The sequence below is a fragment of the Siniperca chuatsi genome, linkage group LG2, assembly GCF_020085105.1.
Source record: "Siniperca chuatsi isolate FFG_IHB_CAS linkage group LG2, ASM2008510v1, whole genome shotgun sequence".
NCBI lineage: Eukaryota > Metazoa > Chordata > Actinopteri > Centrarchiformes > Sinipercidae > Siniperca > Siniperca chuatsi.
Window position 1 is genome coordinate 24,905,180 of NC_058043.1, and position 27,751 is coordinate 24,932,930.

The 27,751-nt window shown below is 40.3% G+C and overlaps 1 protein-coding gene across 2 annotated transcripts; it reads left to right on the plus strand.

The window, feature by feature from the left end:
* The first annotated feature begins 28 nt into the window (after positions 1-28).
* Positions 29-21,023, plus strand: LOC122861576 (monocarboxylate transporter 2-like). Of its 2 annotated transcripts, none has more exons than XM_044166184.1 (5): positions 29-212; positions 959-1,179; positions 7,892-8,035; positions 10,900-11,715; positions 18,491-21,023. In XM_044166184.1, exons 2-5 carry the CDS (start codon positions 963-965, stop codon positions 18,790-18,792), a joined length of 1,479 nt encoding a protein of 492 aa, XP_044022119.1. In that variant the 5' UTR covers positions 29-212; positions 959-962; the 3' UTR covers positions 18,793-21,023. The 2 variants fall into 2 exon arrangements, with proteins under 2 accessions (XP_044022119.1, XP_044022129.1); XM_044166194.1 differs by lacking the exon at positions 29-212 and adding an exon at positions 296-493.
* Positions 21,024-27,751: the final 6,728 nt, after the last annotated feature.

The following is a 27,751-nucleotide window of genomic DNA, read 5'->3' on the forward strand; positions in this document are numbered from 1 at the left end:
ACAGTGTCATACTGTGATTACGCCAGAGACAGCAGCACGACCTACAGGCTGAGCAACATGCAGAGGAGACAAAGCTTTTGTACTAATGAGCTTGAAGCAGTCAGAACTACGAGGAAACCCCCAAGCCATCGCTGTGACACGTGACCAGATGTCAAAAGAAGCAGCAGGCTGAAACTTTGAGTGAAACTACCCGCGAAGGCGCTCAAAAAAAGGTAAGGTCTTCCCGGACTTTATATAAGTATATTTATGAGTTTATCTGTCTTTAATTCTTTGAAAGCTAACGGTTTAACACCGCATTTACGTTGTACCATTGATAGCCATAGTTGTCCACGTGTGAAGTATCTCCTCCCGTCCGACTCCGTGTGGAAGAGTTACTTGAAAGTTTTTCGTTCATTTTAAACTTTTATCTGGAATTTGACAACATTGAAGACGTCTAGTGTACCCGTTGTAGACGTTTGGGGAAACGCTACGGTCGGGAGTCAGTTAAAAAGCGGTAAGCGTCTCTCGCTGGAAGTATTTGTTGTAGTTTTTACTTGTGAATGGAGTTATATTTCATATAACTAACGTTACAGATGCCATTTACAGATGCCATTTTCCTGGCTGACCGCTCAATAAATACAAGCGAAACTTCAGTTGTTTATACTGCATTAATAAGACATATGTTACACTTTTCTCAACGTTAGGCGCATAGTTAATTAGGCACACTGTCACGTGCTAGCTCTGTATTCTCTGTATGCTCAGTCCTTTATTTTGAAAGTTGGCTACTCATTTGCCGACATTAACTTCACAGATAGTACCATTTAAGTAAAACTATCAATTTTGCATTCAAATATTACTGTCTGTGGTACATAATTAAGCATTTTTAACATGTACTTAATCATCTTAGTCTTTCAAGTTACAACATATGTTTTGTTGTTTGATAATACAATGTTGTGTATGTTTTCCACTCTTTGAACAGGAACATGTCCCCTGCTCCAGCAGATGAGTTGAGCTACAAACCCCTGGACGGTGGCTGGGGCTGGATGGTGGTGGTTGGCGCCCACATTTCCATCGGTTTCGCTTACTCCACACCCAAAGCCCTCTCCATCTTTTTCAATGAGATCCAAGAGGACTTAGGGGCCAGCTACAGTGAAATAGCGTGGATTTCCTCTATTATGCTAGCTGTCATGTATGCAGGCGGTGAGTTGATTCAATCAGCAGTGATGTTGATAGGTTTTCAATGTAGTGAGTCCCTGGGACCCACAGGTGGTCATTTGAGTGGGTCCCCAGTAAAATTTGTGTTTTTTTGACTTATTGTAGTGTTAAACTTGTGCTTGATGTCATATGGTTATATCCATGTTAGGTGTGTAACGGTACACAAAATTCACAGTTCGGTATGTACCTTGGTTTTAGGATTTATTTATTTTGCAAAAATGGAAACATTCAACAGTGGCTCATTGACCACAATTCTTACTGTAACAGATGAGGCACTCCAGTATAGCCATATTGTTAATATGTTATTTGTTGCATTCGCCTGCCCATGTGGAAAAATAATCATTATTATCAGTAACATTTCCATGTGAACAAATTAGCACTGTTGGATCTTTCACAGATCTCTTGCTTTATACTATTACTATTTCTTGCGCGCACACGCGAGTTACGCAGTACACATTCCTGCCAATGGTTTCACTCTATTCCACTAATAGACAGGTGGCAGTAACACCCCAAGACATGCAGCAATGTGCCAGCAAAGGCAGGGAAGAAAAACACTGCTTGCTAGTAAACACGGATGTTAACAATCCTGACTTTAAAACTGAGCTTTGCAAATGTTTTATGAGGAAGGAAATGCACTCGACACGTTTGCTAGACCTCAAGCATACACACAGTGTGTTTTGGTGAGTAACACTGAATGTAAACAGAACTTTTGTTTGTTTACGAGAAAACTCCACAGGGCCGCTTTAAGAACTCCCCTGTCTTTTGCCAAAAGAAAACTCAAAATGAGTTTTCAAAAGTTTGAAATAATAGTGAGAGAGACACGGCAGTGTAGATCAACAGAGACAGAGAGAGACTTATACTACCATGCCCTGGTTGCAGACTCTGCTATGTTTGAAAGGTTTGGTTTGCTATAAACTTCACACAGCAATAACTAGCTTGGCATTCCATGCAGTCAGGGCCAAATTGTCATTCACGCAGCAGCATTTGTATTGATCACTGTTTTTTTTTTTTGTTTTTTTAATAGTGATTTTCAATTTAGCCCATTTCCAGCCACATTTTATGTCCCCATACATCCAGAATTTGTTGTGTTTCCTGATACTACAGTACGCTGTTCAGTACAATTCATATTAAATGCGGCTGTCTTGTTGTGAGCACAGTTCAAAATATGTTTCACGTAATAGAAAAAAAAAAGAGAATGCCCAAATAACCTGTTGATAGTCTCCGTGTCCCTCAAAGTAATTCAAAAAGGATTGAACTATAGTGTTTGCAGTGCAATTATTATGTTTTTAATTACATTTTTTTTTAGTATAGCTGTTGTCTTTTCCTGATTAGGTTAAAGGTTGGCTAATATCAGCAGATATATGCTATATCACTAAACCACCTGGTAACTATAAATACAATAACTTGAGTTGCAGCAGAGCTGTTTGGAATTCAGTTAAGTGTGAGGTCACATATCCTCAGGTCATCACAGGTTATGTAGTCAACACCTCTAAATCAATACTCATACAATACAATATTGGCCTGCAAATAATAGTCTTCCTACAGGTTAACCAGGCTGATCTGGTTATTTTTTCTCCTTGTCTTTTTGTATTGTATTGAATTTAGTGTTTTGTCATCTGTCTTCTTCACAAAGAAAACAACTGTGCAGTATACTCATTTGGACCAGATAGATAATTGACAAATTGACTTCACATGAGTTACTGCACCCACTGAAATAGTGTTAGGCTGCCTAATAAGAGGGATGTTGTCAGCATGTATTACTCACCTGACTTAAATTTAATTATCCACACTGACACTGTTTACTTTGAGTCATTTAAGAGTGGTTTTGCTTTTCCTCTTCAACATTCAGGTTCATCCAAAATAACATGGTTTAATGCCAGAAGAAGCATTCTTTCTTACAGAAACATCACTATTGGCTACGCAATATGTGTAACTACACTCAGGCCTGTAATAGCAGCGTCAGACTAGGCAACAGTTGTCACCATCCAGGCATTACTTCTTGCAAAGTGGTTCTCAACATTTTTGGCTTTTGACACTCCTTAGCCAAGCAATGCCTGCTAGTACTCTCAAGCCCTTGTCACATGTTCAAAATGTCTATGAGCTGTGAAGAGTTAAACCACACAGTGATATTCCCTTCTCAGGATGTTTTTATTTTAATAGTTTCTTATTAAGAGGTAACACTTTTTTTTAATTAATTTTTTTACAGTTTTTAAAAGTGAAAAGTTTAAATTTGAGAATGGTCTGGAAAAATACATACAAAATACAACAAACATAATTTTGCACAGGAGACATGCTTTTTTTCCATCTTCTTTCCTATCCTGTTAATCATCTTGTTCAGACAGACAACAGCACAGCTTCCTCATTCCTTTGAATGGGACTCAGGCAAAGTTGTCTGGCAAAAAATAATTGTACCTGGCCCAACTTTTGCTGGAACTCAATGCAATGTCATCTGGCAAGGTGGCCGATCTATTACGTGCAAGCGCACATCCCTGGTAACTGGTTACTTTGTAACGGAAACGGTGCATTTTTACTGCTTACCTCACATATTTTATAGTTGGCACTACACAACCTCAGCTTTCTTAGTTCCTGTCGGTGTCTCCTCTGCTTTTGTGTTTTCCTCCTGCTTGCACTGAATAGATTCATGATGACCGGTTGACAGATGCCAAACATATGTAAAAACAGTTGGAAGCTCCGAGTTGCTGGATCCACATTACATCTCACCACTCATGGGCCTAATCTGAATCAATTTCTTTGTTTCAGCCCCAACATAGCATTGGTAGATTTTATTTATTTATTTTTTTTCATTGACCACCAAGGGCGCATGGGTTTGATTTCTAATAAGTGAAGTAGACCTTTAATCTACCAAAACAAAATTCAGAGTACTACTTGTTTAAATACTATTGATGGTTCAGTGGTTGAATCTTTGCAACAATGTTTTCAACCCTAATTTTAGCAGAATAAAAGGTTTGTGTGATGGATGGGTGAATGTCTGCATGTGCTGGGGTGGGGGCCAAACAAAAAAAATTACACCTGGGCCTATGTCACACTGCATACATATGCCACATCACTACTTTCACAGCAGGCAAAACAATCTGAGAAATCTGAAATGACTTTTACACAATGTGTGTTTGGTCTCATTCCACACTATAGGTGTTTGGAGTGCTTTGGAAAACTCATTAGATGAAACAAAATATGACAAATTAAAAGTCTTGTGGAGGCTTTATGTGAATTTATCAGTAGCTGTTTTCAAGGTTACAGAGTGTGTGACTCACCTGCACTCAATTCAGAGAGGCCTAACTGGTGAAATATTCCCCTCCACTGTGGCTCAGGCACAGGGCTTTATCATATTGTCCTTGGCAAGGCTTCAGCAATGTCACCCAGTGGAGGAGAGAGACAGGGAGAATATATCAGAGGAAGGTTCAGCACACTGGGGTCTGACACTAGGTCCCCATGGGAGAGACATGACAGCCTTTTCCAAGAACCTCTGACTCAAGGAGTCCGAATGATAAAGTTATAATGGAAGTAGAAATGGTGGTAGTGCAGGAGATGCCCTATTGTGACACAGCTACAGCGAGAAAGATGATGTATCTTTGACCCCCGCAGGCACCTGGTTAACTGTATAAACAGAGGGATGGATATTTTTATTTCATATACTGTAGTTACAGTGGTACAGCAGATACAGTTGTTGAGGACATTTCTTTACAGCTCAGCGTGACGCGGGAAAGAAAGATAAAAAATGAAAGAAAAACTCAGTTTTCATTGACTCAGTTGTGATTAATTTTTACTCATTTTGTACACATGCGTATATGTGTATATGCATATAAGCATTAATACGTGTTTTTTAGTGTGCAGTTACTCGGAGATCTCCCAGCAAGTTGGCAGCTTGTCAGACAGAAGTAAGCTGCAGAAAAGGTTTAGGTGCTGCTTTATTCTCCTCTCAAACCTGTCTATACTGTAGAGCTGAAATAATTAGTCAATTAATTGATTAGGTGATCGACAGAAAATATATCGTCAACTATTCTGATAATCAATTAATTTTTTAAGTCATTTTTCATGCAAAAATGCCAAACATTTTCTGGTTCCAGCCTCTAAATTGTGAGGTTTTACTGTGTTTCTTTATATTATGTTAAAGTAAACTGAATGTCTTTGGGTTTTAGACTGTTAGTCACACTAAACAAGACATTTAATTATATCATGTTGGGCTTTAGGAAATTGTGACTGAAAAATTTTTGATTTTTCACAATTCTTTTTCATATTAAAGAGCAAATGATTAATTGGTTAACTGAGAAAATAATGAGCAGATTAATTGATCATGAAAATAATCGTTATTTGCAGCCCTGTGTCTTGGAATTACAGCGTATTTCTTTGTGGAAGAACACCGGTTGGTTATTATGGAGCCTGATGATCTCAGAATTTGCTTAGGCAGTGTGACATACTAACAAACTCCAGTATATGGTAATGCCCTGCAGTAGCTTCAAGATATATAGAGGCCTGATGGAAAAGCAAAGCAGAAATACATTTAAGATGCTATGTTCTGTTGTTGATGGTCAAAACGCTGTCTAAAATATTTGTGTTAGCTTGGCCTATGTGCTCCTGTTTTTGTTTGACAAAACGCTGCCTGCTGGCTTGATGCTAAATCCTTAAAAAGTCCATGCATCGATATCCCCACTGCACTAATCAATATTTTATATAGACAAATGACTATGTTAAACGGGTTGCTTATAGTGACAAACCCACAGAGAATTATCACCAGCATCTTTCGGCTCGTTATTTTTGGTTTTACAGCTCACAACTTTACTTTACTGCTTCTTTCAGTCTCACAGCTTTCATCAACCTTGTTTCCAGTCGCAGCAGGCAGCTGTTTTCAGTGACATTCCAGTGATAAACCCAGTGTACGCTACTTGTCTAACACCAAATGACACAGACAACATTAGCGACTAGCTGGTGGTCATAGGTGAGAATTTAGCAGCTAAATGGGATTTGTTGGGTCTCTGTAAATAATATTATAAAGAGTACGGTCTAGACCTCAGATTAATTGGCGCTATATAAATACATTGAATTGAATTAAAGACAGGGTAATATTTCTCAGGAGTTGGTGGAGAACAAAACAGAGCTATAAGAGGAGTTAATATTGGACTTACATTTATCTGGCAGACATAAATACGACCTCATGCTAACATTGCTCCATGTCTGCTGGATGTGTAAATAGGCAACTGTTTACTGACACGTTAGCCATATCAACTTTATACAGCCATAATATATCAAATGTGTGCGATGGCTAGCTTGTACAATTTTGCCCACCAAGCGACCAAAAAACTGATAAGTGCTGAAGAAAGAAGAAGGTTTTGTGGAAAAACATCTTTAGATTCCGTAGTTACGGGTAATGAAAAAAATTGTTTTGGTATCAGTACAGTACAATTCCTATATGAAGGTGGTAAATAAACATTTTATTAAAAGTGGGGTATGCGAGTCTAATCAAATACATGTCTTTTTGTCAGATTTAGCGATTATCTTCTCACGGTCCGCTAGCTGTCCATTCTGTGTGTGCGCTGAAAAAAATAGTGTTTGTACACAGCCCTGGCTCTGTAAATGGGAAACAAACAAAGTGGCTCGGGCCGAGCCACACAACACTATTGTGTGTGTGTCAGGTAACGGTATATGACTTGCCCACGGACATTCAGCTTACTTTCTAGTTTGCTAAGATATGCTGTTGTTGTGATGTTAGCTATAGTAGCAGGAGAGTTGTGTGTATCGCTGTCTGGAGCTGGTGTGCTGGCTGGGAAACGTCTCGTCCTCTCTGGCTGTTAGCTTCCCAGCAGCATCTGTAGTGACAGTTTGCTAACCTACAACCTAGCTAACATTAGTTATATTACTTGCTGCGTCGTTGTGCGCTCTATATCATGGTATTTGTCATGGTATTGGATTTCACCAGAATCGCATATCCCACCTTTATATCCGTGCTTTTCTTCACACATTCAGTTTAAGACAACATACTTTCCCTCTTAGTATTTTTCTTCCCTCATGCACTGAGAAATGTAACATCAGCCATGGTAAACATGCTCTTAAAGACAGTAGGTGTTTGCCAAACATGTAATCCTCTTACTGCACACTGGGTTCTTTTCAATTATCACTATCCACACAGAGGCCCTTCCCACCACTGCCTTGAAAAGCTACAGCATGTTTCAATAATCATGGCAGCCCATATATTAGTTTGATTGATGCGCTCCCCATTTTTTCTATATGAATTGAGTAAAATAAATCTATATTCAAATGATTGGTCTCTATAGCAAGGAGAAGAAAAGTTTTCATTATGGCGTGCTGCAGAAGGACTAGTGGTGCAGTGTCACTCTTTCAGGCAAGGTTATGAATGAAGGGAAGAGTGACAGCATATAAAAGGCTGTTTAATTGCTGATTGATTACTGAGTGTAGTATTTGACATTATCCGGAGAGTATAATGAGTCGCCAAGTTGCTTCGCAGTGGATGCAAAAGTGTGGGGGTGTTCCATCACCCGCTGTGATGTCCTTTTACCCTTGGTGTAGACATAGAGTGAAGAACTGGTGCTGTTGTGTGAGCCCTTGATCATTAGCAGTAGGTGAGTTAATTACTAACTAACTACAAACTGTTTATATTGAGATGTAACACATGATAATTCTGAACTGCTCTCTCTGTCCTTTGTCTTCCTCCTCCTCTTTGCAGGACCAGTGAGCAGCGTGTTGGTCAGTCGCTTTGGAAGCCGGCCAATAGTAATACTGGGTGGACTGATGTGCGGGGTCTCTATGGTAACCGCTTCTTTTGAGAGCTCCATCACTTACCTCTACTTTTGCATTGGCATCATTGGAGGTACAGTACTTGAGTCTTTTTTTTTTTCTTTTACAATATCTTGTGACACTGCTGCCTGAAAAGCTTTAGCCAGGTTGATAGATTTTGCTACATGCAAACCGGCCTTGGGAATCCATAGACAATTAGTTGATCACAGCCAAAAGCCAAAGAACTAAGACAAAGTATGTGTGTGCAGTAAGCCAACTCATTTCATGATATAGATCCCGGACTCCCATCAGCCCTGGTTAAGCCCCTCTGGGGTAGGGAATGTCTGCAACTTTTCACATCCTTTCAGAATTTCTGGGTTGCCAGATCTGCTTCCCTTGACTAGGCTGCCATGCTGTTTGTTGGGGCCCAGGGCATCTACCCTAGCTCATGGGGAGCAGTTAGAGCACCAAGGGGACCAGGACCAGGACGGTAATTAAGACAGAACTGTCCCTGATCCCAGAGAGCATGGTCTTTCATTGCCCTCTGTGCTCTCCCGTAGGCTCCCGTCATAGTCGTCACATGGGGGCTCCCTGCCACCCTGCGAGGCTCATTACCCTGCCAAGGACTGCTGTGAAGGATTAATAGGCCCAGCAAGTGGCTGGGCCATGTGTGGTGCCCGGGGGCATTTGTGTGCCCTGCTCTGCTCCCCTGTGCCCTGGCGCACCTAGCAGACCTAGCAGACATATGCTTACACACATGCATAGACAAATACACACACATAGGCAAAAAGAGAACCATTTAGTTGAAAAACACCCCAGACTCATTGAGTGGCTTTTAGTAAGTACTTATCCTTGTTTATACAGCTGTTAGCCCAGATTCCAAATTTGTCTTTCCTTGTTGTCCCTCTGCACCTTTTTTGGGAGGGGCTGTCATTTTGTAGGCATGAACAATCCAGGTCATGGCATTATACAAGGTTGCAGAAAAGCAGTTGTGAATTCATATGAGGCACAGAGGTCAGCATATTGGATGTTCAAGATCTAAAAGGTTCACATTAAAGATAACATGGTGATCCGACCTATTGGACATTTCTGCTGTGCTTATTTTATGTATTGTGCTCCTTTGCTAGCATCTTTTTTTAAACAAAATCTACCTAACAGCGTCATCTCTCTGCTGGTCGGACTAGTTTTGAGTAAGCTAGAGCTTTGATTTTCTTTAGTCTGTGGCCCAACATGTAAATTAGATGTCCAAGCTAACATTAGTGAAAATGTTATTAATGAGATTCAGTTCAATTCAATTTCATTTAAAAAGCGCCAATTCATAACAGAAGTTATCTCATTGCTAAATAAAGATACGAAAGCATAAAACATTCAACATGTTGCTGTTAAATTGTTTGTAAAAACATTATGTGACGCAGGGTTTTTCTACCTGGAAGTTATTGTAAACAAACATTGTGATTCGGACCATAGGCAGAGTTTGATGGTGGGAAGCTGGTGAGGGATCATGTCCTTGTCACTGCACTAGTGAATCCTACTGGTTGTTTAGGGCACCTGCTTGGAAGGGGGTGGATCGCATGTCTTGCCATGCCTCGCCAGGTCAATAGTGGAGTTAGCAGTGACAAGGATTGTGAGAAAACAGGCAAAAAATAGAAAAACAAAAGACAGTTGAATTTGCTCAAAGCTGAGAAAAACTGTGAGGTGTATATTGTAGTGCCATGCATCAGTTTATCCAAGACGTAAGTGGTTGCATCAGATGCCATTCTGACAGGCATTTCATGTAAATGAGGCACCAGAAAAATGAATTAAATACCTTTGTCTATAATTGGGCCTGTGGCCATTGTTTGTGGGAGCAGAGGGGAACGTTGCTGTAGTTTTTGATGTCCACATGCCTACATCAACTTGTAGACAATCTGAGGTGCTCTGTTTGAGTGAGTGTTGATGGACTTTATACCATGTATTGATTATCACCCCAACCAGTAAAGACATCGAGATAAGGTTGAAAAACAGTGGAGTATTCCTTTAACAAGACTAAATTGAACCAAATGTCATAATCAGTCAGTAGTTAACATACTTTTAACTGACTTAAAGCTGATTTTGTAAAATAGTTTTTAATAACACATTTTATTTACAATGTTTCATACATTTTACTCATTAACATTTCACTATTTATTCATTTGATTTGTTTTCGATATCCCTCCATGCCTTCCTAATTAAGAAATGATCTGTCAGATATACAGATGCTGAGAAATCTGAAATATTATCTTGACCCTTACAAATCTGACAAGATGTCCAACATGCACAGTATCTTCTCCAGTGCTTGGAGTAACTTGTTATGTAACCCTTACTTACAGTAGCAATTCAATGACTAATTAATGCCACATTTTTTGAATTATTGTTCTTTTAAACTGTAAACAATGTTTCATTTCTGTGTTAAATGTATAGGGATACTGTAAAATCAAGATTGCTGTTCCATTTTTATTGAAGAAAACTTTTGCTGAAATACTTTTTTTTATATATTTTTATATGGTAATCCTCTGTTTGGACTCACAAAAAAAACAAAAACCTTTTTCCTTGAGCTCTATCATGGGACCAGAGAAGACAATTAAATTGACATTGGAAATGGAGAATATAGCACCCAAACTATCTACCTGTAGCTCTTCATCTTCATTGAAAAAAAGGTGGTATTAAATTGAATTTTTGGGTAAAAAGGCAAGCGAGTGAATGTATCATCCAGGCTCTCTATTTTATTTTTACTTAAGTGGAGACATTATTTCTGAAATAATTCCAGCATTCTGTAATAAAACTTTAGCCAGCAAAAGTGAAATGAGATGGAACCTTAATGAGCACCAAGCAGATCATAATTTTACCCTTTGGAGTTTAGGTTCAGGAAGGTTTTCTTACTGAGGATTTTTGAAATGTGACTGAGTTTTTTTTTTTTTTTCTCAATCTTTCTACACACAGGTTGTGGACTCTCCTTAAACCTCAATGCATCTCTCACCATCATCAGCAAGTATTTCCTGGCCAAGCGTCCTTTAGCCAACGGACTAGCCATGGCCGGGAGTCCAGTGTTTCTATGTTTCCTGGCCCCTGTCAACCAATATTTACTGGTAAAGTTTGGCTGGAGAGGAAGTCTCCTTATCCTTGGGGGTCTGATGCTCAATTGTTGTGTTGCTGGGGCCCTGATGAGGCCTGTTATTCCGCCTTGTAAGCCATCACCATGTGTACCACAGAAGAAAGTGGAGGAACAGCCAAATAAGTGCAACACTAAGTTAAAAGAAAGGTGTATGAAGAATGCTAAGAAATTCTTGGATTTGTCCTTCTTCAAGGACAGAGGCTTCGTCATTTACCTAATTGGGAACGTGATGTTCATCTTCGGTGCCTATGCGCCCATTATGTTCCTGTCAGCCTATGCTATTAACCGAGGCGTAGAGGAGTACTCAGCAGCCTATCTGCTCTCTATTATGGGCTTTGTGGACATGTTTGTTCGGCCTGGCACCGGCCTGCTAGCCAACAGCAAGTGGATCAGGCCCAGAATCCAGTACTTCTTCAGCTTTGCCATGGTTTTCAACGGGATGTGCCACTTACTGTGCCCACTGATCAAGAGCTACGCCTTCCTGGTGGTCTATGCGGTATTTTTTGGCGTGAGTTTCGGCATGATTTTCGCCCTGATATTTGAATGTCTGATGGACCTGATGGGAACTCAACGCTTCCCGAGTGCTGTTGGACTGGTCACCATCATCGAGTGCTTCCCCATGCTACTTGGACCTCCGGCTGCAGGTAACTGTGCACACTGACCATAAATTATCCATTTACAGACATGACAGAATCAGTCTAACTCACTGAAAAAACAAGGCCTCTCAGCAAAAACACTTTCCCGTGTTTATCTGGATTGTTGAATCTGATAAGCCAGGCACAGGCACAAGTATTTACTTTCATCTCACTTTAGATTGCCTTACGCTGCTCCTTTCTGCCACTGAAGGGCCAAGAGGAAGTGAATAATGTACACATCTACAAAGACACACTTGAAAAAAAAACTCCATTGTTACGGCAGAAATAAACAGCCAGATTGGAGCAAGCTATTTTGCAAACAATACAGCAAAATGATTTAGAAAAGAGATATTCTTTGTTTCTCCCTTGTGTGTTTATCTATTAGTCATGGGCTGTGCATTATGTTGCAGTAGAGCTCAGTTGCCTGCTGGGGTGTCATTACAGAAAGACAGAATAGGATTATCACTGGTGAGTAGGGGTGTTTTGGGGTGCGTGAGTGGTCCACAAAAAAGTAGTAATTGGTCATGGTTATTTACTTCTGTAAAGATGCTGGCTGTACTCATTGCTCAGACTCGTATGACATGTCTACTGTATTTTGCCTCCATACACATTATGGAACATTTGGAACACAAAAACTAAGAAGCTGAGGTTTGTGTATGTCCTTGACGTTTGCTACATACTGTACTATTGAAAGGGCTGCAGAATCACTTTTCCTCTACCTGCTATACTACACTATACTACAAAAAGTTTTTTGAAAGGAGTTATTAGTAAGCCTATTAGCTAAGTATAACTAGAAACTGTGAAAGGTTTACTGTTTACAACCCCAAGCAGGGGTGAGGGGGGTATTGCATATAGGATATTGAAAACAACAGACACACAGATAAAATAGTCTCTCAGAAGTTCCCTGTGTTACTCTCTGCCTGTGTGTCCTGTGCAGCCATTGGATCTACTAAATAAATTTAGTAGTGGAGTTGCTCTGCGTTGCCTGAAATATATGGCTCCCAACTTAACGTCAGAAATGGCAATGTTGTGAAGGGAAAAAGTAGACTCCGGGCTGAAGTTGTATAATCACTAGTTGGACACACATTTTACGCAGTAGCCTGCATCGAGGTGAAGTTAGTTTCAAGCCACTGATATAAAAACTGTGATACGTGTTGTCTGTGTGCTTCTCTACCTCTCTCCTCGTTGTTCACAAATACACGTTTTTGTATGATCTTTGATGATTCATTTATGCATTCTCAGCAGAGATATACTAGAACTGAAATGTTTTGCTCTAGCGATTGTTTGGTAATTTTGTTGCTCCAAACCATTGGTTTTCCAAGTCTGACACTGTGGGTTCCCCCTCGAATTAGCTATTAGCAGTTCCTGTTTGCAATGTACCCATGAATTCACAGACAACTATTACTGGATTACTTTAGTACTGAAGGAAACTTAAAGTCCAAATGTTTTATTCAGGATAAAAATCAGAAACCAAAAGGGATAAATTTATATTTGATATGTTTTGGTTTCAGGATTTTTGTGTATTATTTCGACGGAATACTGTTAGTTGTCTACGTATATGGAGACCTGTTTTCGCCTAATACAGCCAATCAAATCTTGCATAAAGCAGTAACGTCAGCGTTCTATCATAGGCAGAGCAGACGGTCACACTGAGCCAGACAGCAGACTGCTACACAAGAGCCACAGACTTTGAACAACCCACATTAGCTTTCCTGCTAAAGTCTCCTTCTTATCTAACTTACAAACATGAACAAACATCTTGTCCTGCACCTTAGTTGAACAAGTGCACTGCAGGCTAGATAGCTAATTAGCTGCTTAGCTGCAGCCAGGGTCGGACTGGGAACAAAAATCAGCCCTGGCAATTTTTGTCTGGACCGGCTCCACGCCACAAAACAGACTTGGCAAAACCAAAAAACACATTTTTATTAAAACATAAAAAAAAGCAGATCTTATACCATATTGGTATTATTAAAAAAAGGTTCATATCTGGATTTTCTTTTCTTTCTTTTTTTTCCTGAAGGGATGGTGCCTGCTCCACATGGTGGCGTCCTTAGGGCTGGCCCTGACAAGCCCTGACATGAATAATTAAGTTAATATTAATCCATAAATGAATCGACTCCCTTTCATGTATGTTGTCAGTGGGGATTCATGTCATGGGTCAGACTCACTTTATTTATTTTTATTTCTCAGCATCAACCTACAAGCTGAATTACTGAATTCTTTTTGTTTACCATGAAACACAAGAAAAAGCCCTTTTTCATCTGATGACTTGTATCTCCAGGATGCTTCTGTCTCTCACAGAGCTTCAGATTGAAGGGTTGGGCAGCTACCTTCATGGTCTAAGTAACTGTGTAATCAGAAGGATATTGTTTACCCTCTCTGCTTCCTTGCCATTTTCAAGATTAGTGCACTTGTGAAAAACCCACAATCAAACATTCTTTTCTTGATTCAGTAAAAACAGAAGCATGGAACCTAATGACAGTAACAGTCTCTGAAAAAGGAGCCATTGGGGAAAAATTGTTTTCGAGTGACAATTTGTCATTGATAGGACAAAAGCACTTTGAATTGAGGCCTTGCTGTTGGCATCAGAGCCTGTAACTGCTGCTAAAGTGGCAGGCAGGAAATAAGTTATTCTAGTATGTAGCCTAAATGTATTAATGCTTACTGCTGAGGTAGCGACTTTGTTGTGAAATGATCCTAAAGAAGATTTCTCGCTGTGCTGCATGCATGCTGTATAGCAAACGGCACAAAAAATAGCATCCAACTGAGTATGACTTTGCAGTGATCGTTTTAGAGCCTAAATAATGATTTTTCACATGTCAAAGTTAAGTCATTGAGCAATGGCACTTGGATTTGTTAATGATGGTGTGGCACAATAATGCTGCATTCAGATGGATTCAGGCATAGATGGCAAACAGGATATTATTTTAGTGGATGAGAGCAGGTCCATAAAATTAGGTGAGGCCAGCAGAGAATACTGGCAATGGTAGACTGCATTGCCGTCCTCCACGACCGAATTTACAACTGGATGTTATGTAGCTCCCTCACACAAGGAGAAAACATAGGCGACCTGGACAACGAGAAGCTAACAATTTTGGTGCAACAACACCAACATAATTATATGATCAGAGCTTGAAATCCTACAGAGATATTACAAGAACAGCTGGCAGGTAATCAGCACAGAGCTGGGTGGAACACCAGGTAGGTAATATGGAAAGTGTATTATGTTATGTAAACATAAGGTTTGCAGTAGAATATGAAGAGAAAGCTGCATTTTATAGCTACATGCATTACTAGAATAATTACATAAAATTATAGACAAGAAATCGTTTTATTTAATATATTTTATTCCTTTCTTTATAAACAATACGACATCACCATAGCAACATATCGTCATGCATGTTTCGTTTTGACGTCCTGCCATTCTGTCGGACTGTTTGTTTTTCCCATGCCATCGAGAAGGTGTTGTCTGTCGGCCTTCTACCGTCTGACTGAATCCATGTGAACGCAGCTTTAGTTGGGAAACTTTGTTACTTGTTAGTCAAGACAGGTCAAGTTAAGAACTGAAACGATTAGTTGATCAGTAGAAAAATAATCAGCAACTGCTTTGATAATTAATTATTTTACAAGTAAAAATACCAAAAATTCACTAGTTCCAGCTTCTCAGTTGTAAGGATTTACTGCTTTTCTGTTTTATATTATTGTAAACTGAATGTCTTTGGTTTTTGGACTGTTGGTCAGACCAAAAAAGACATTGGAAGACATCAACTTGGGCTCTGGAAAACTGTGCCAGACATTTTTCACAGTTTCAGACATTTTATACACTAACAAAAAAAAAAAATCTAGAATGTCAAGTTATTTATAGAACTCAAACTCATAAATTGGTCTCAGAGGGCTTCTGTGCAACATACGCTCAAACAATCTTCTGTTTGGAAATCACCACAAAAAAAAAAACTAATTGCAATAAAGAATGAATTAAGGTTGGTTGCACTTCCTTCTAATTTATACTCCAACATGTTGGAAAACCTTGTTTGCTGTCTGATCATTCACCTGTTGCTGTGGGCATTGACAATGCAGTTTTTTTATGTGGAATGACTTAAAACAAAGAAGAAAAATGCTCTACTTAACTCTATTTAGCCCGTATGAGGAAGTTTCATGGGGGCATGCACGGTGCCCCCTCAATACTTGCACCACATACAGTATGTAATGAGTAGTGTTATGCAGTTTCAATCCGTTAAATAGCACACAGAGTAACTATCTCAACCATAATGCTAGTATTGTAAGTTTAAAAATAGTCAGACACAGAATAATAAACAAACTATCCAAATGGACAATTCGTAGTCAGCTTGTGCACCAATCAATATGTCAACTTTCAAGTTTATTTATATAGGACACTTAACTGGCCTTTCTAAATGAACTGAAGACATACAGTACTGTAGCTGAACATGACTTAATCAGCTGTGGATATCAGCAAACTTTTCCTTTGCCTCCAACCTGAGTTTTAATGAGGTGAAAATTTATAGGCCCCCCAGTTTGTCTGGTGCGACCCTGTTCTGGGGCGCTCATTTAATAGGGTAAATAAGTGCCTCCCTGCACGTCTAACATTCTCCTCCAGAGGGCACAATTGTTATGTCTCCCTTAACTAGTCTGCTTGTTACTGCTCCCCCCCAAACCTCCGGGTCAATCCAATTAGGAGGAAGTGAGGTAAGTGGGTGTAATTAGCCTTTTGCTTTGGGTGTTTAATGACGCTCAGTTCAAACTGTCTGCATTGAAGTCCTGTACCTGGGCCCTATTTAAGCTGTGAATACATAAAAAAAAGAGGTGACTATGCCAGATGGACTTAATTACCACTCAGACAATCAAGGGCTGTCTTAATGAGGGTGATGGCCATTGGCATACACGCACCAGATGAGTGCTATCAATCAGATAATACAGCCTGCATTGAAACGGCTGAAAGTGATCCAAATGCAAAGTGACCCCTCCTAATGTAGTACAGTACATGCACGCACGCACACAAACATCATTATTATCATTGTCTTAAAGATGGTAATTGGTGTACTTAAGCTGGGCTCACACTACAGGAGTTTTGGGCCAATTTATCCCAAATTCACTCTTCTGACAATCCGAGGAGAAATCTGTTCAGGGACCATGGTCGGTACCGATGTTCGGCCCAGATTATCTGGTAATGTGAGGGTTTTACAGATCCAGTCTTAAGCCTCCCGACATGCTCACAGTCATCGGGGCCGCCCTCCATAATTTCACACGTTTGATATTTAGGAGTTAAAGTCTGGATGATCACGTCAGTACTTTCCGAGTGCGACCACAATAGCCAATGAGAGAGAGACAAGTCTACAAGGAGACGGTGATGCTGTTGGTGTTGCCAAGCAAAATTAAACATTCTAGCCCTTGAGGCTAACATTAGCTAGCATACTAGCTACTGTTGACATATATTAAAACTGACAGTTAAAATCTCACCTTCAGTTCTTCAGACTTGACAACTCGTGTTGACCGCCACTCCCCAACCCTTGCCTCACCCAGGCTCGTGCTTCTGCTTTTCTTTCTTCTCACTGCAAATCATTAACTTTACCAAAGCAAGTTGTTGCACCACCTCCATCTCCATTTTTTATTTATGTCTGCTTCCCCAAGAAATCACGTAAGATCACGTGTGGTGCTGTACTGGTCCCTCTGGCACGATAATCCTAATAATATCCTGTATTATTTTCAAATCGTGTAGTGTGAGCACGTTTGAGATTAGAGAGAGGAACATCTGTGTTTCTCCTTATGTGCGTGATGCAACCCTGTAGTGTGAGCCCAGCTTTAAGGAGACCTACCAAGGAAACTGCCCTTTTATTAGATTTTGATAAGATACTGTAACAGCTTCCAAGCTGTTAAGTAATGGAGCCCACCAGTTATAGCCAAAGATTTCTTGAAGGTTGGAGGGGAATAAAACGGAACCAGGTTGTCAGAAACACTCCTGAGTGTGGTGATAATAAATAAATAGTTTAATCATTTTTACAAAGTATATGTTTTGTTATCGATGATACTGATGCTTCCCTTTACTGAATTTGTTGAAAGTTTGTTTGATAATTTAGATCACTTTAAGGACCATAAAGAGAACACATTCCTTATAAAAATGATTCAGTCATTGAATCACTCTTCATTGATTCAATAAGGCTCTAAAATGGTAGAAAGAAGGGACTGTAATACAGTGAGATGGACAGGCAGGCAGACCGTCATACATGCTGAGATTGAGAGAGATAGTCACACTTGCCCATCGATCCATGTCTGAAGGCAGGTGGGGGTCGGTGTGCGGTTGAGACTCTGAAAACCTTGAGGCTTAAATCTGATCTAAACTACATTTGTCACTTTTCTGCAGAATTGGGCTCGATATTTATGGCTCTGAGAATGGGCCTCTCTTCTGATTCGTTTTGGTAGCAGCCGTCCAAATTGCCTTCCCAGAGATGCAGGGAGAGCCAGGAAGGGTGTAATGGCCCTCTGTCATTTCCGACATGGCTCTTCTCAAATTGGCCCGCGCTCACTCTCACTCTCTTGCACACACACACATAAGCCAAATCTGAGTTTGGTCTTGCTCTTCACCTTCAAACTTGTAAAGTGGTCAAATGAAGATACTGTTCAGTGACATATTGTGTTGTGCTTGTCATGGTTTACAACAAGTGTGTTCTTGTTTATACAGACATAGTGTGGCATAAAATGGGTAGAACTGACACTGGCTTGGTTTGGAATATCATGATGTCTTTGCATCCTTCTGCCCTTCTCCACACAGGGCTACTGGTGGACATCTTTGGTGACTACAAGTACCTTTTCTTCATGTGTGGCTCAGTGATCATGACTGGCGGGCTCTTTCTCTTCGTCATGAACATCTACAACTACCACATGCTGGAAAAAGAGAAGACGGCAAAGGACAGAGAGCAGAACCAAAAAACCATAGAGAACCAGGACCAGGTGAGCATCTCAGAGGCAGGGATGAAACAGATCCCTGAGGCAGCGATGGAACGAACTGAGCCCGAGGCTAAAGAGAAGAACGGAATCCAGAAAGAGCCATGGAACGCAGAAACACCAAATTAAATGTGAATTAAATGTAAATCTCTAGTCAGGTGCCATTAAATCATTGCAGAAGAAGAGGGTGCAACGAGATGATGAAATTAAGAGTGGCAGTCAAACCTCAAACAGTGGAAAACAATGTAAACCTTTTATTTATTTGAGGAAGGTCACAGTCTCTTCATAGCTCTGATGATTTCGTCTGACACTATTTTTAGTCTCTTCAGTGGAGCGGACGTCCCATGCTTCATGTACATCATGATTTATTCTGTTAAATCATGATGTACATGAGTCTGTGAGTCTCTTTCCATTGTACTTTGTTGCATTTTGCTTTTATTGATATGTCAACTTTTCCACCTCAACCAAGCGTAAAAATGTTTTTTCCAACAGTCGAGTTTTATTTAATTTTTCTGCGTTTCCACTCAGGTTTTTGGCGGATGGATGGAAACACATTTACACACACATTTATTCATTCTGTCAGAACAATCAGTTTGACATTTGATTAACCGTTTAAGTCATTTAACAAGCAAACAAGACTGAGAGCCTAAAGGCACTCCTTAGGACCAGCAGATCTTCGAGCTAAATGATAACATCAGCATGCTAACATGCTCACAATGACGATGTTAAACATGCTGATGCTAAGCAGCTGTAATGTTTACCATTTTCACCATCTTAGTGTAGCAAACTAACATTTGCTAATTAGCACTAAATACAAAGTACTGCTGATGGTGCTAGAGGAAAAGTCAGGGACTCACCAGAGTCAGTAGGCTTCATCCTCTGGGGATTGTGAATGTTTGTACACAAGTCACAGAGAATGCATGCTGAAGTGCACACAGCCTCAATATATGAGAGTGAATCTTAATATCTGAGACTGAATGTTTACAGTAATTGTTAACTTCTTTCTCTCACATGATCATGAGATCAAACGTCCGCCTTTCTGTTTTGTGATTCCTAACTGTTCATTTCACAGTAATCTAATCTGACTATGAAAATATTAATTGCTAGTTTTTCTGTGCTGTTGCTTCCTGATCTAGAGGAACTGGTGCTTAAACAGTTTGTTAAACCATCTGAAGCCCATCGCAGGTCAGGTCTGTGTTGACGGCTAGCATGTGTGCATGGTCGGGAGAGAATTGGCTGTGGACCACTGCCTACTAAAACAGACTGGCTCACCTTTTCATTATCAAAATGTGAGGGCCCCTGGCCTCGCTCAGCTAGCATTTCAATTTCCAATGCCTGAGTGGCCCTAATGAGCTGGTGATAGAGGAGAGGTGGTTGCTCTTGCTCTTCCACTACCTGCATTGCCTCCATACACACCTGACCTAGGGGGAAGTCCTCACAATCTGAGTCAGAGCCCAGGATGTCAATTTAATTTGACATGGTGCGTGCCAGATCCAGCCCCTCCTCCCCTATGCACACAATGATCATAACTATCCACCTTTGGCACCTTTATTCCGTAGCCCAAACAGGTGTGGCCCACTGGGCATGCCATTTTCTCTGTACAACAAAATAATGTGAATGCTTGTGAAACCATACAGTCCCCATACATAAGGAATATGTAGTGTGGAGAGAGAGTCTCGACACGATAGAGAACCTCAGGGGACTGCCATGAGATACTTTTCACTCGCAGTGTTTACATAATAAAAGTGGCGATACGTTTCACACATGAAATACTGTAGGCATGGCATACTACAAGTGTAACTAGATGATTTATCTTCACTGTAACTAAGTACTAAAGTCTGCAATGCACATACAGTAAAAAGTACTGAAGTGTGATATTGACTTTTGATAATTCTCTGATCTACACCAAATAATACTGTGTTTTTACGTTTTTGTCAGTATTTATTTAATTTGAACGTTTATGCAGAAGCACATTATAAACTATTATGTGTGTTCCACAGTAATGTAATAATTTTGTGTTGACATTTAGCAGGGACATTTGTTATTTGGGCGAGAATGGATTTGCATGCACTGTTAATTGATTTGATGCTGTGTGTATTTGTGAGTGTATGTTTGTCTGGGTGGGAGTGAGCGACAAAAAGAGAAAGTGTGTTACAAATAATCCAAAATCTAGCTATTATAGGTTTATATTTGAAGGTGATGGCAGCTTTTTGGATTCTGTGTTCCTAAGACCTTAATGAAAGCTTTAGTTTACTAGTTTGATTATTATAGCTGTATTTCAACTTCTGACATCTTACACGCAATGTACCATTGATACTATAACTGTGTTGTTAACCTTAATAAAATTCCTATGCATTTCATTCTGCGTTTTTTTAATATATATCATGATAGATTTTTGTTATATCTCAGAAATTTGTCTTGCATCAATAAAGTCAGACCTATTTGTCGTGGGGTGATGATTTTGTTCTGCAAATGAGCAGAATGAGTAGTCCAGTCTCATTTCCTCCATCACTTATTGTTGAGTTCAGGACAGATGAAAGCAGGTTTTTGCATTCTACATTCAAGCAGCGAGATAAATGACACTCAGACACAAGAGAGAAATGCCATCAAATTGAGATCTACCACGTAGCTTCTCAATGTTGGTTGCTGTGTCCAGTTTTTCTCAACAATTAGAAGACTGGGGAACAAGTTTGGAAATGTCAGCAGCTTAAGGGCGTGAGCACCTAATGAAGCAAGGCCTGGATGTTCCAGGCTAGTGCTCTGCGCTGCATGCAGCCCCACACACATCAGCAAATCAGTGGGCCAATAAATTAGAAATGCATGCGCAAACACACATGCACACACATTTTTTTCTATCTCCTGTCCCTTTTCTGAGTATTATGCAAGGTCTTTGGACATGACAAGGTGGAAAGGTACCCCAGAGACGAGGCGATGGGCGCTGTGGCCGGAATCAGTTTATCATTATTATAGTTCTTTCACCTCCTGTTCACCTCTGGCCTGCTGACCCTCCTCTATAGCCTGCCCTCCCCACAATTTGTGTTCTCTCTCTCGAGCTTCATGATTGTTGTCCTCCATGCTCAATGGTAAAAAAGACTTCTTGGTCTCCAGAGGGTCTTGTAGGTGGTCGGGTGACTAGGCAATGCTAGTTGAAAAATACTGGAGCAAAAAAAAATCAAGAATTATGAATAACATGCCCTCAGGTAGTTTGATATTCTACTTTATTGTGTAGTAATTTCATAGTAGCTGCAATGTTATATGGTTATGCTGACAATAAACACAAGGCACATATATGTTTTTCTCCTCTGAGGTTAATATAAGCCTCCTCAGTAGGGAAATTCTCCTTCCCTTTGGCGTTCAGAGCCCTTGCAGTTTGGGTTTCAGTGCCTTGCTTAAGACACCTGTAGGATGGGTGCTTGGTTCAAAGGTGTCTGCCAACATTGCTACAAAATTGTATTTTTTAATTTTAATTGCAAAATGGCTGGAAACACACTATGTGGCATCCATGTCTGCAAATGAAAAAAGTGAGCTCATAAACAGGAAGAGAAGCTGTGATTGAGTTTCTTACTCATCTCTTAATGAGGACTACAATTAGAATGTAACACCATGTACTAAATGTAGTTGGCAGCTTTCAGTTCTTCAAGTCAGTTCTTGTTAAACTAGTAGCCAACTTGGGAGTGCGTGATTGTAATTGGGTATCACTCCTCATGAAAACATCTTGCCTGTGTGCGCCAAACACAGTGCAATTTTGTGTTCATCAGCATATACCTAAAAAAATGGAGCGAGTGCGAGCAAGAGACTGGTGTCTGGATGTTGATTATCAGCCCTTCTCCTGACCTTTGGATCTGTGCGAATCAGATCTCAGTTGTTTACAATAGGTGGCTGACCTGATGAATCTGGAGTGGTCTTACACAAGAGAAGAGTCGGAGACAAGCAGGAAGGAAAGAATGTGCTCCCAGAGGGCTCAAAGAGCACTGGCATCTATCAACAGAAGAAATTGAATGGGATGTTTCAGAGCAGCAGAGATTAGATAGACCCAGGGTGTTGAGCAAGCAGAGGCTACCAATGTAATGCTTCCCTCGCTGGAGTGAGATCAAACTTACAGAACACAGTGAAGCAAGGACAAGTGTGCACACACACACACACACATATGCACACACACTGAGCATCCTACAGTGGCCTTTAGGTTTGAAGTAGAGATGTGATGCTTTGTTATTTGCTCAGGGAGTACACTGAAGGATAATGCTAGATAACACTAGAGATAGCTATTTCCACATTAGTCACAATCATTCATTCATTCACAATCAGCCCATCTGACCTCTATAGGCCCTTAGAAAACATTGCAATGCCTGATTACATACTGATCTTTCAGTTTTCTCTAAAGCATTAAGTCTGAACTTTGTAAGGTTATACCATGCGATTTTCTGATTTCCATTTGAATATAAAGCAATCCAGCATGAATATGTTGAGGCAAGGGGCAGAAAACACAATGTTGACTGTTGCTGCTCTTTAGTCCTAATCTGCCTTCTCTCCTGGTTGCCCCCACCCTGCTAGTGCTGTCATGGAGGAATGATGGGGCCCCTCATAGCGTTTTTAAAGAACAGTTTGACATTTTGGAAAACGTGTTCATTTGCTTTTTGCTAACTGCTAGATGAGAAGAAAGATATCACTTTCATACTTCTCTGGTAAATATACGGCTACTGGCTAACGGCTAAGTTAGCTAAGCTAACACAGGGAAACAGTTAACATGGCTCTGTCCAAAGGTAACAAAATCCACCTACCAGCACCTGCAAGTCTATATATCATGCGTTAATTACTGGTAGGCGGATAGTTTTACCTTTAGACAGAGCCAGGCTAGCTGCTTCCCTCTGTTTCCAGTCTTAATGCTAACTATTCCACTGAATATCCATATTTCCAAAACCGCTGAACTATTGTTTTAAAAGGATACTCCACCAAAAATTGGTATCGAGTATTAAATGCTATACTTAAGTTTAAAGGTGGCCCTGAAAAGTTTGTAGTTCATTCGCCGGCAGAGTTGACAGCTTGAATTGGTGGCCCAGAATAATCTAAATGTATCAAAATCTCTGTAGAAACTGTCGCCCAGCCAGTAATAGATTTTTGAGGCCAATACCGATATCAATATTCAGGAGTTTAAAAGATCCAATAATGATATATGTGCCGATAGTTTTTTTTTTTTTTTTTTACATAAACAAATAACAAACAAACAATATTGATATAGATCACGTAGACACATTTAGATTATAGTGAGCAGAACATTTTACATTTGAAAAATCAACTTTTCAGTGCTCTCTGGTGGACAGGCTATGTAATGGTGATACTGTTTCTAAATGACCTCAAACCTAGTTTGGCATTTCTGTAATTGCAATATCTTGTTACTTATCAGCTGACATATGCACCAATACCAATATATCTGCAACAAGCTAATATCAGCCGATATCGGCTTCTAGTTCTACCTCTCAAACCGCTTCTGCAGCATAATCCATTTCTCTGCTGTCGATTCATATGTTCAGTTGTAGCCTAGTCTTGCATAGCCAGACCTACTGTATCTCCACACTTTGTTTTAGCGCTGTGCCAACGCTGTGCTTAAGCAAAGAAAGTTTTATTTCAGTTTTAACTTTTAATTCATGGTTTCACGTATAAATCTCTTTCAATTAGATTTAGATTTAGATTGTTTATCCGATGGGAAAGCGACGTCGGCACCACTGCAGTGATACCAGACCGACAGTTAGAGAACAGATGTTGCCTGATCTCGCGAGAGTGTGTTGGTAAATCTTCTCCTGATTTGTCTGTCTGAAAAATGTCATTTTAGTGTCAGAATATTTGGAAGATATGTGGCTTGTGAAAAATGGGTCCGATATTTACTTTGGTGATTATGGGGGGGTCATAATCTGTGCTATTGGATTGAATAGACCTACTGCTAGTCTCCTAAAGGGGCGGGGCAGTGGTATGACCCACGTGACACAGATACAGGAAATGGTTCTCAAGTGAGCCGTCTCCCTTCTAAACCGTCTCTGATGGTGCCCTTGCAAAACAGTAACACGCAGACAGCGGATGGGGAGGAGAATTCTGACTGAAATAGTCGGTCAATGGCAGGCTTATACCTACAGCCTACTTCCTGTGAGTCAGACTAGTTGTAGCCTTGCTCACAGATCTTCAGTGGAATATTCTTTTAACTACCTCTATTAGCCATTAAGCCATTGTTTTGGTTGCTGTTTCAGCTCAGCTCCTCTACAACTCCACCTACTACACACTTTTCTTCCACTGTCTAGAAAAACAGTCACTTGTTTGAGTGTTCATGCTGGGATCATGTGAGGGAAGAATGTTTGCATGGGAAAGAGAACCACAAACTGTGGAGGAATTGGTGCAAAAAAAAAAGAATGATAGGTGGGAAAAGGGTTAGCGAAAGTAAAAGAGGGGGCGTTTACTACTTGGGGAGGTATAGTGAACCCCTTTCCATCCATCATCCCTGTCTCTGTCCCGTCCACTGAGCAGGAGAGGTAATGAAAGTAATTTAACGTACATCTATAATTAATATGCTCTCTTTGGGCGGTGTGGTTGGGCCGAATGGGTGATGGAGTGTGTTTATTATGTGTGTGTGAGGGAGCTGGCATGACGGGGCACTGGGCCACTGACATGGTAATTCACTAGCCATCACTCCAGCAGCGCCGAGGTCAGAGTGCTGCAGCTATATGGGGCACCGCCGGCTTCAGCGCTCCCATAGGTACGGATGGAAAGTGGGTTTTTGTTCTTTCTCGTCTCTTTTTCTTTCCTCCTCTCTGAGTCTCCTGAAGAATGGGGAGAAAGGAGGCACAGCACGTAGCAATGCCCCAGGCCAATGTTCTCCCTCTATGTGTCCTGCTCTTTCTCTCTTTCTTTCTCTTGCCTTCCAGTCCACAACTCCCTCCTCTCCCTTATTCCTCTCTCTGCTCTCTGGTCGGTTAGTAAACTCCCTTTCTCCCTGTCTGTCTGGCTCCACCACTTTCTCTTTATTTCTCCTAATATCCTCTCCTCCTCCAAGAAAACTCAGTGAATGCACTTCAGGAATTCCTTTTTTTTCCTTTCTTTTTTTTAAAGGCACACCGCTTTGCACAAACACAGTTCAAACCCGACTGCCCTCAGTGCTGTCTCCTTTTGAAACTCCCTGCTCTTTGAATACCATCCGTTTGAAGAGAATGCCCTCTGCATTTCTTTTACACAGTCACTCAAGCGCACACATACACATACATTACACACATACACAAACACACAGGCATATTAGGCTTATGTAGAAATACACCTTGCACCAAAATGCACATGCATGCACACACACCCACATCAAATTTCAGCAGTGTCATTGGTATAAAGATTGAATTTCTCTTCCACTTTGAACTCATACTCTCTTCATCTCTTTCTCTCTCTCAGGCTACACTTATATGCATGGCCTTACTCCGGCTACTGGCCATTCTCCAGTAAAGGTCTAATCAGGTTAAACTGCTTACATGCATCGTTTATACCCTACAACTGTGTAATTTTTGTTGTTGCCCTGAATAAAACAGTTAAAGGGTAGGTTCACTCAAATAACATGTTTCCCTACCTACCCCTAGCATTATCGAGCCATGCAGATAGTTTTGGTTTTACTAGCCCAGGAACTTGTCTTTCTACAGACAACGTCACCATTACTCATCATTACCAGTACTACAGGTTTTGTAGAAAGTAAGATAAGATAAACTTTAACCAATCACACGCAGGGAAATCCAAGCGTCACAGCAGCACAAGAACAAGAACCGATGCATAGATAAGTAACTTAAAAAAATAGAATACTATATACATTATGAGCATCTACTATATACAAATGAAGCATGAAAAACTACAATAAAGGGTACTTTATACTAAATATTAATTATGGTAAGTGTACTGAGACAGACAATAGTCACAAATAAAGAAGCCAAGAGAAGCCAAGCACGTTGCAATAGAAAATCATACTGTATACAAAAATTGCACTTGAGAGAATGGAATTGTGTGTTGGATAAAGTGTCTTGTGTTGCATACAGCAGTGTTAGCAGCTTAAAATACAGTTATTCCGATATCTCAGAAAAGGATGTTTTAAAGAAGAAGTCTGATGATATTCTATATTTTTCTTCTTGTTATGAAGAAGTATTGTCTGTGTAGCCACAGTCGGGTATACAGCCTCTGTGCCATAGACTGCATTAAAAACACATCAGTGAGCCACAATGTGTTCCTTCATTATGATGAACATGGGCACTGTAGTTTATTTTGAGTTGATTCCACATACACAATGAACTGTAAAAAAAAAATGTGGGCAAATAAGACTAAAATGACTATTAAAAGTAAGTGAAAGAAAATGTTTTTTTTTGTAATTTGAGTAAACAGACCCTTTAACAAAACATTCTCCCTCCCTCTTTGACCGCGCGAGAGTAAATTACTTCAAGTAACGAAAAGAAATGGCAATCCCAATGTGTTAAAGGCAATTAAGAAAACCAAAATTAAAATGAGAGTATTACACCCATCGACCAAGAGCCAGTTTACTTTAGTGTCCAGAAAAGTGAATTGTCAATGCATGTAAATGTAGCCACTGTTTCTTTTTGCTTTCCTTCCCCTGTCGACTGTCCTTTCCCCCTTCTCCGTGCTGCATGTGTTTAAGGCTTTGTCAACAGATGTGGAGAGGGTCACTAGGTGTGTGGACTTTGCCAGCCGAGTGCCCACATGTCTGATTTTAATGGGCAGCATATGGAGGTGGTGACTGATGAGTGGGACTTGGCCGGTGACAGGTGCTGAGTCGTCTGTCGCGCTGACCCACGCCCCACAAAGGACCAAATCAGAGGACACCTTCATTCAGCAGGCCTGACCCTAACAGACACACACACACACACACATCTCTCTGACTCAGTGTTTACAGGCTTTACAATTATTTTCTAACTCCAAGCTGGTAGAAAATCATTCTCACCCCCACACTTGTAATTATAGAAACACATGGAGAACGTTCAGTTTTTCTTTGGTTTCTGTGTAGCTGCAAATATTAACCCTCTGCATGCCAGCCAGAATTTGCTCAGTATGACTTTTGTTCTGTTTT

Bases quoted from the DNA above. Each gene is read 5' to 3' on its own strand.
- LOC122861576 (XM_044166184.1), top strand. From the start codon at position 963: ATGTCCCCTGCTCCAGCAGATGAGTTGAGCTACAAACCCCTGGACGGT. The intron at 1,180-7,891 runs GTGAGTTGATTC...TCCTCTTTGCAG, and splicing joins AGCTGTCATGTATGCAGGCG to GACCAGTGAGCAGCGTGTTG. The intron at 11,716-18,490 runs GTAACTGTGCAC...TTCTCCACACAG, and splicing joins ACTTGGACCTCCGGCTGCAG to GGCTACTGGTGGACATCTTT.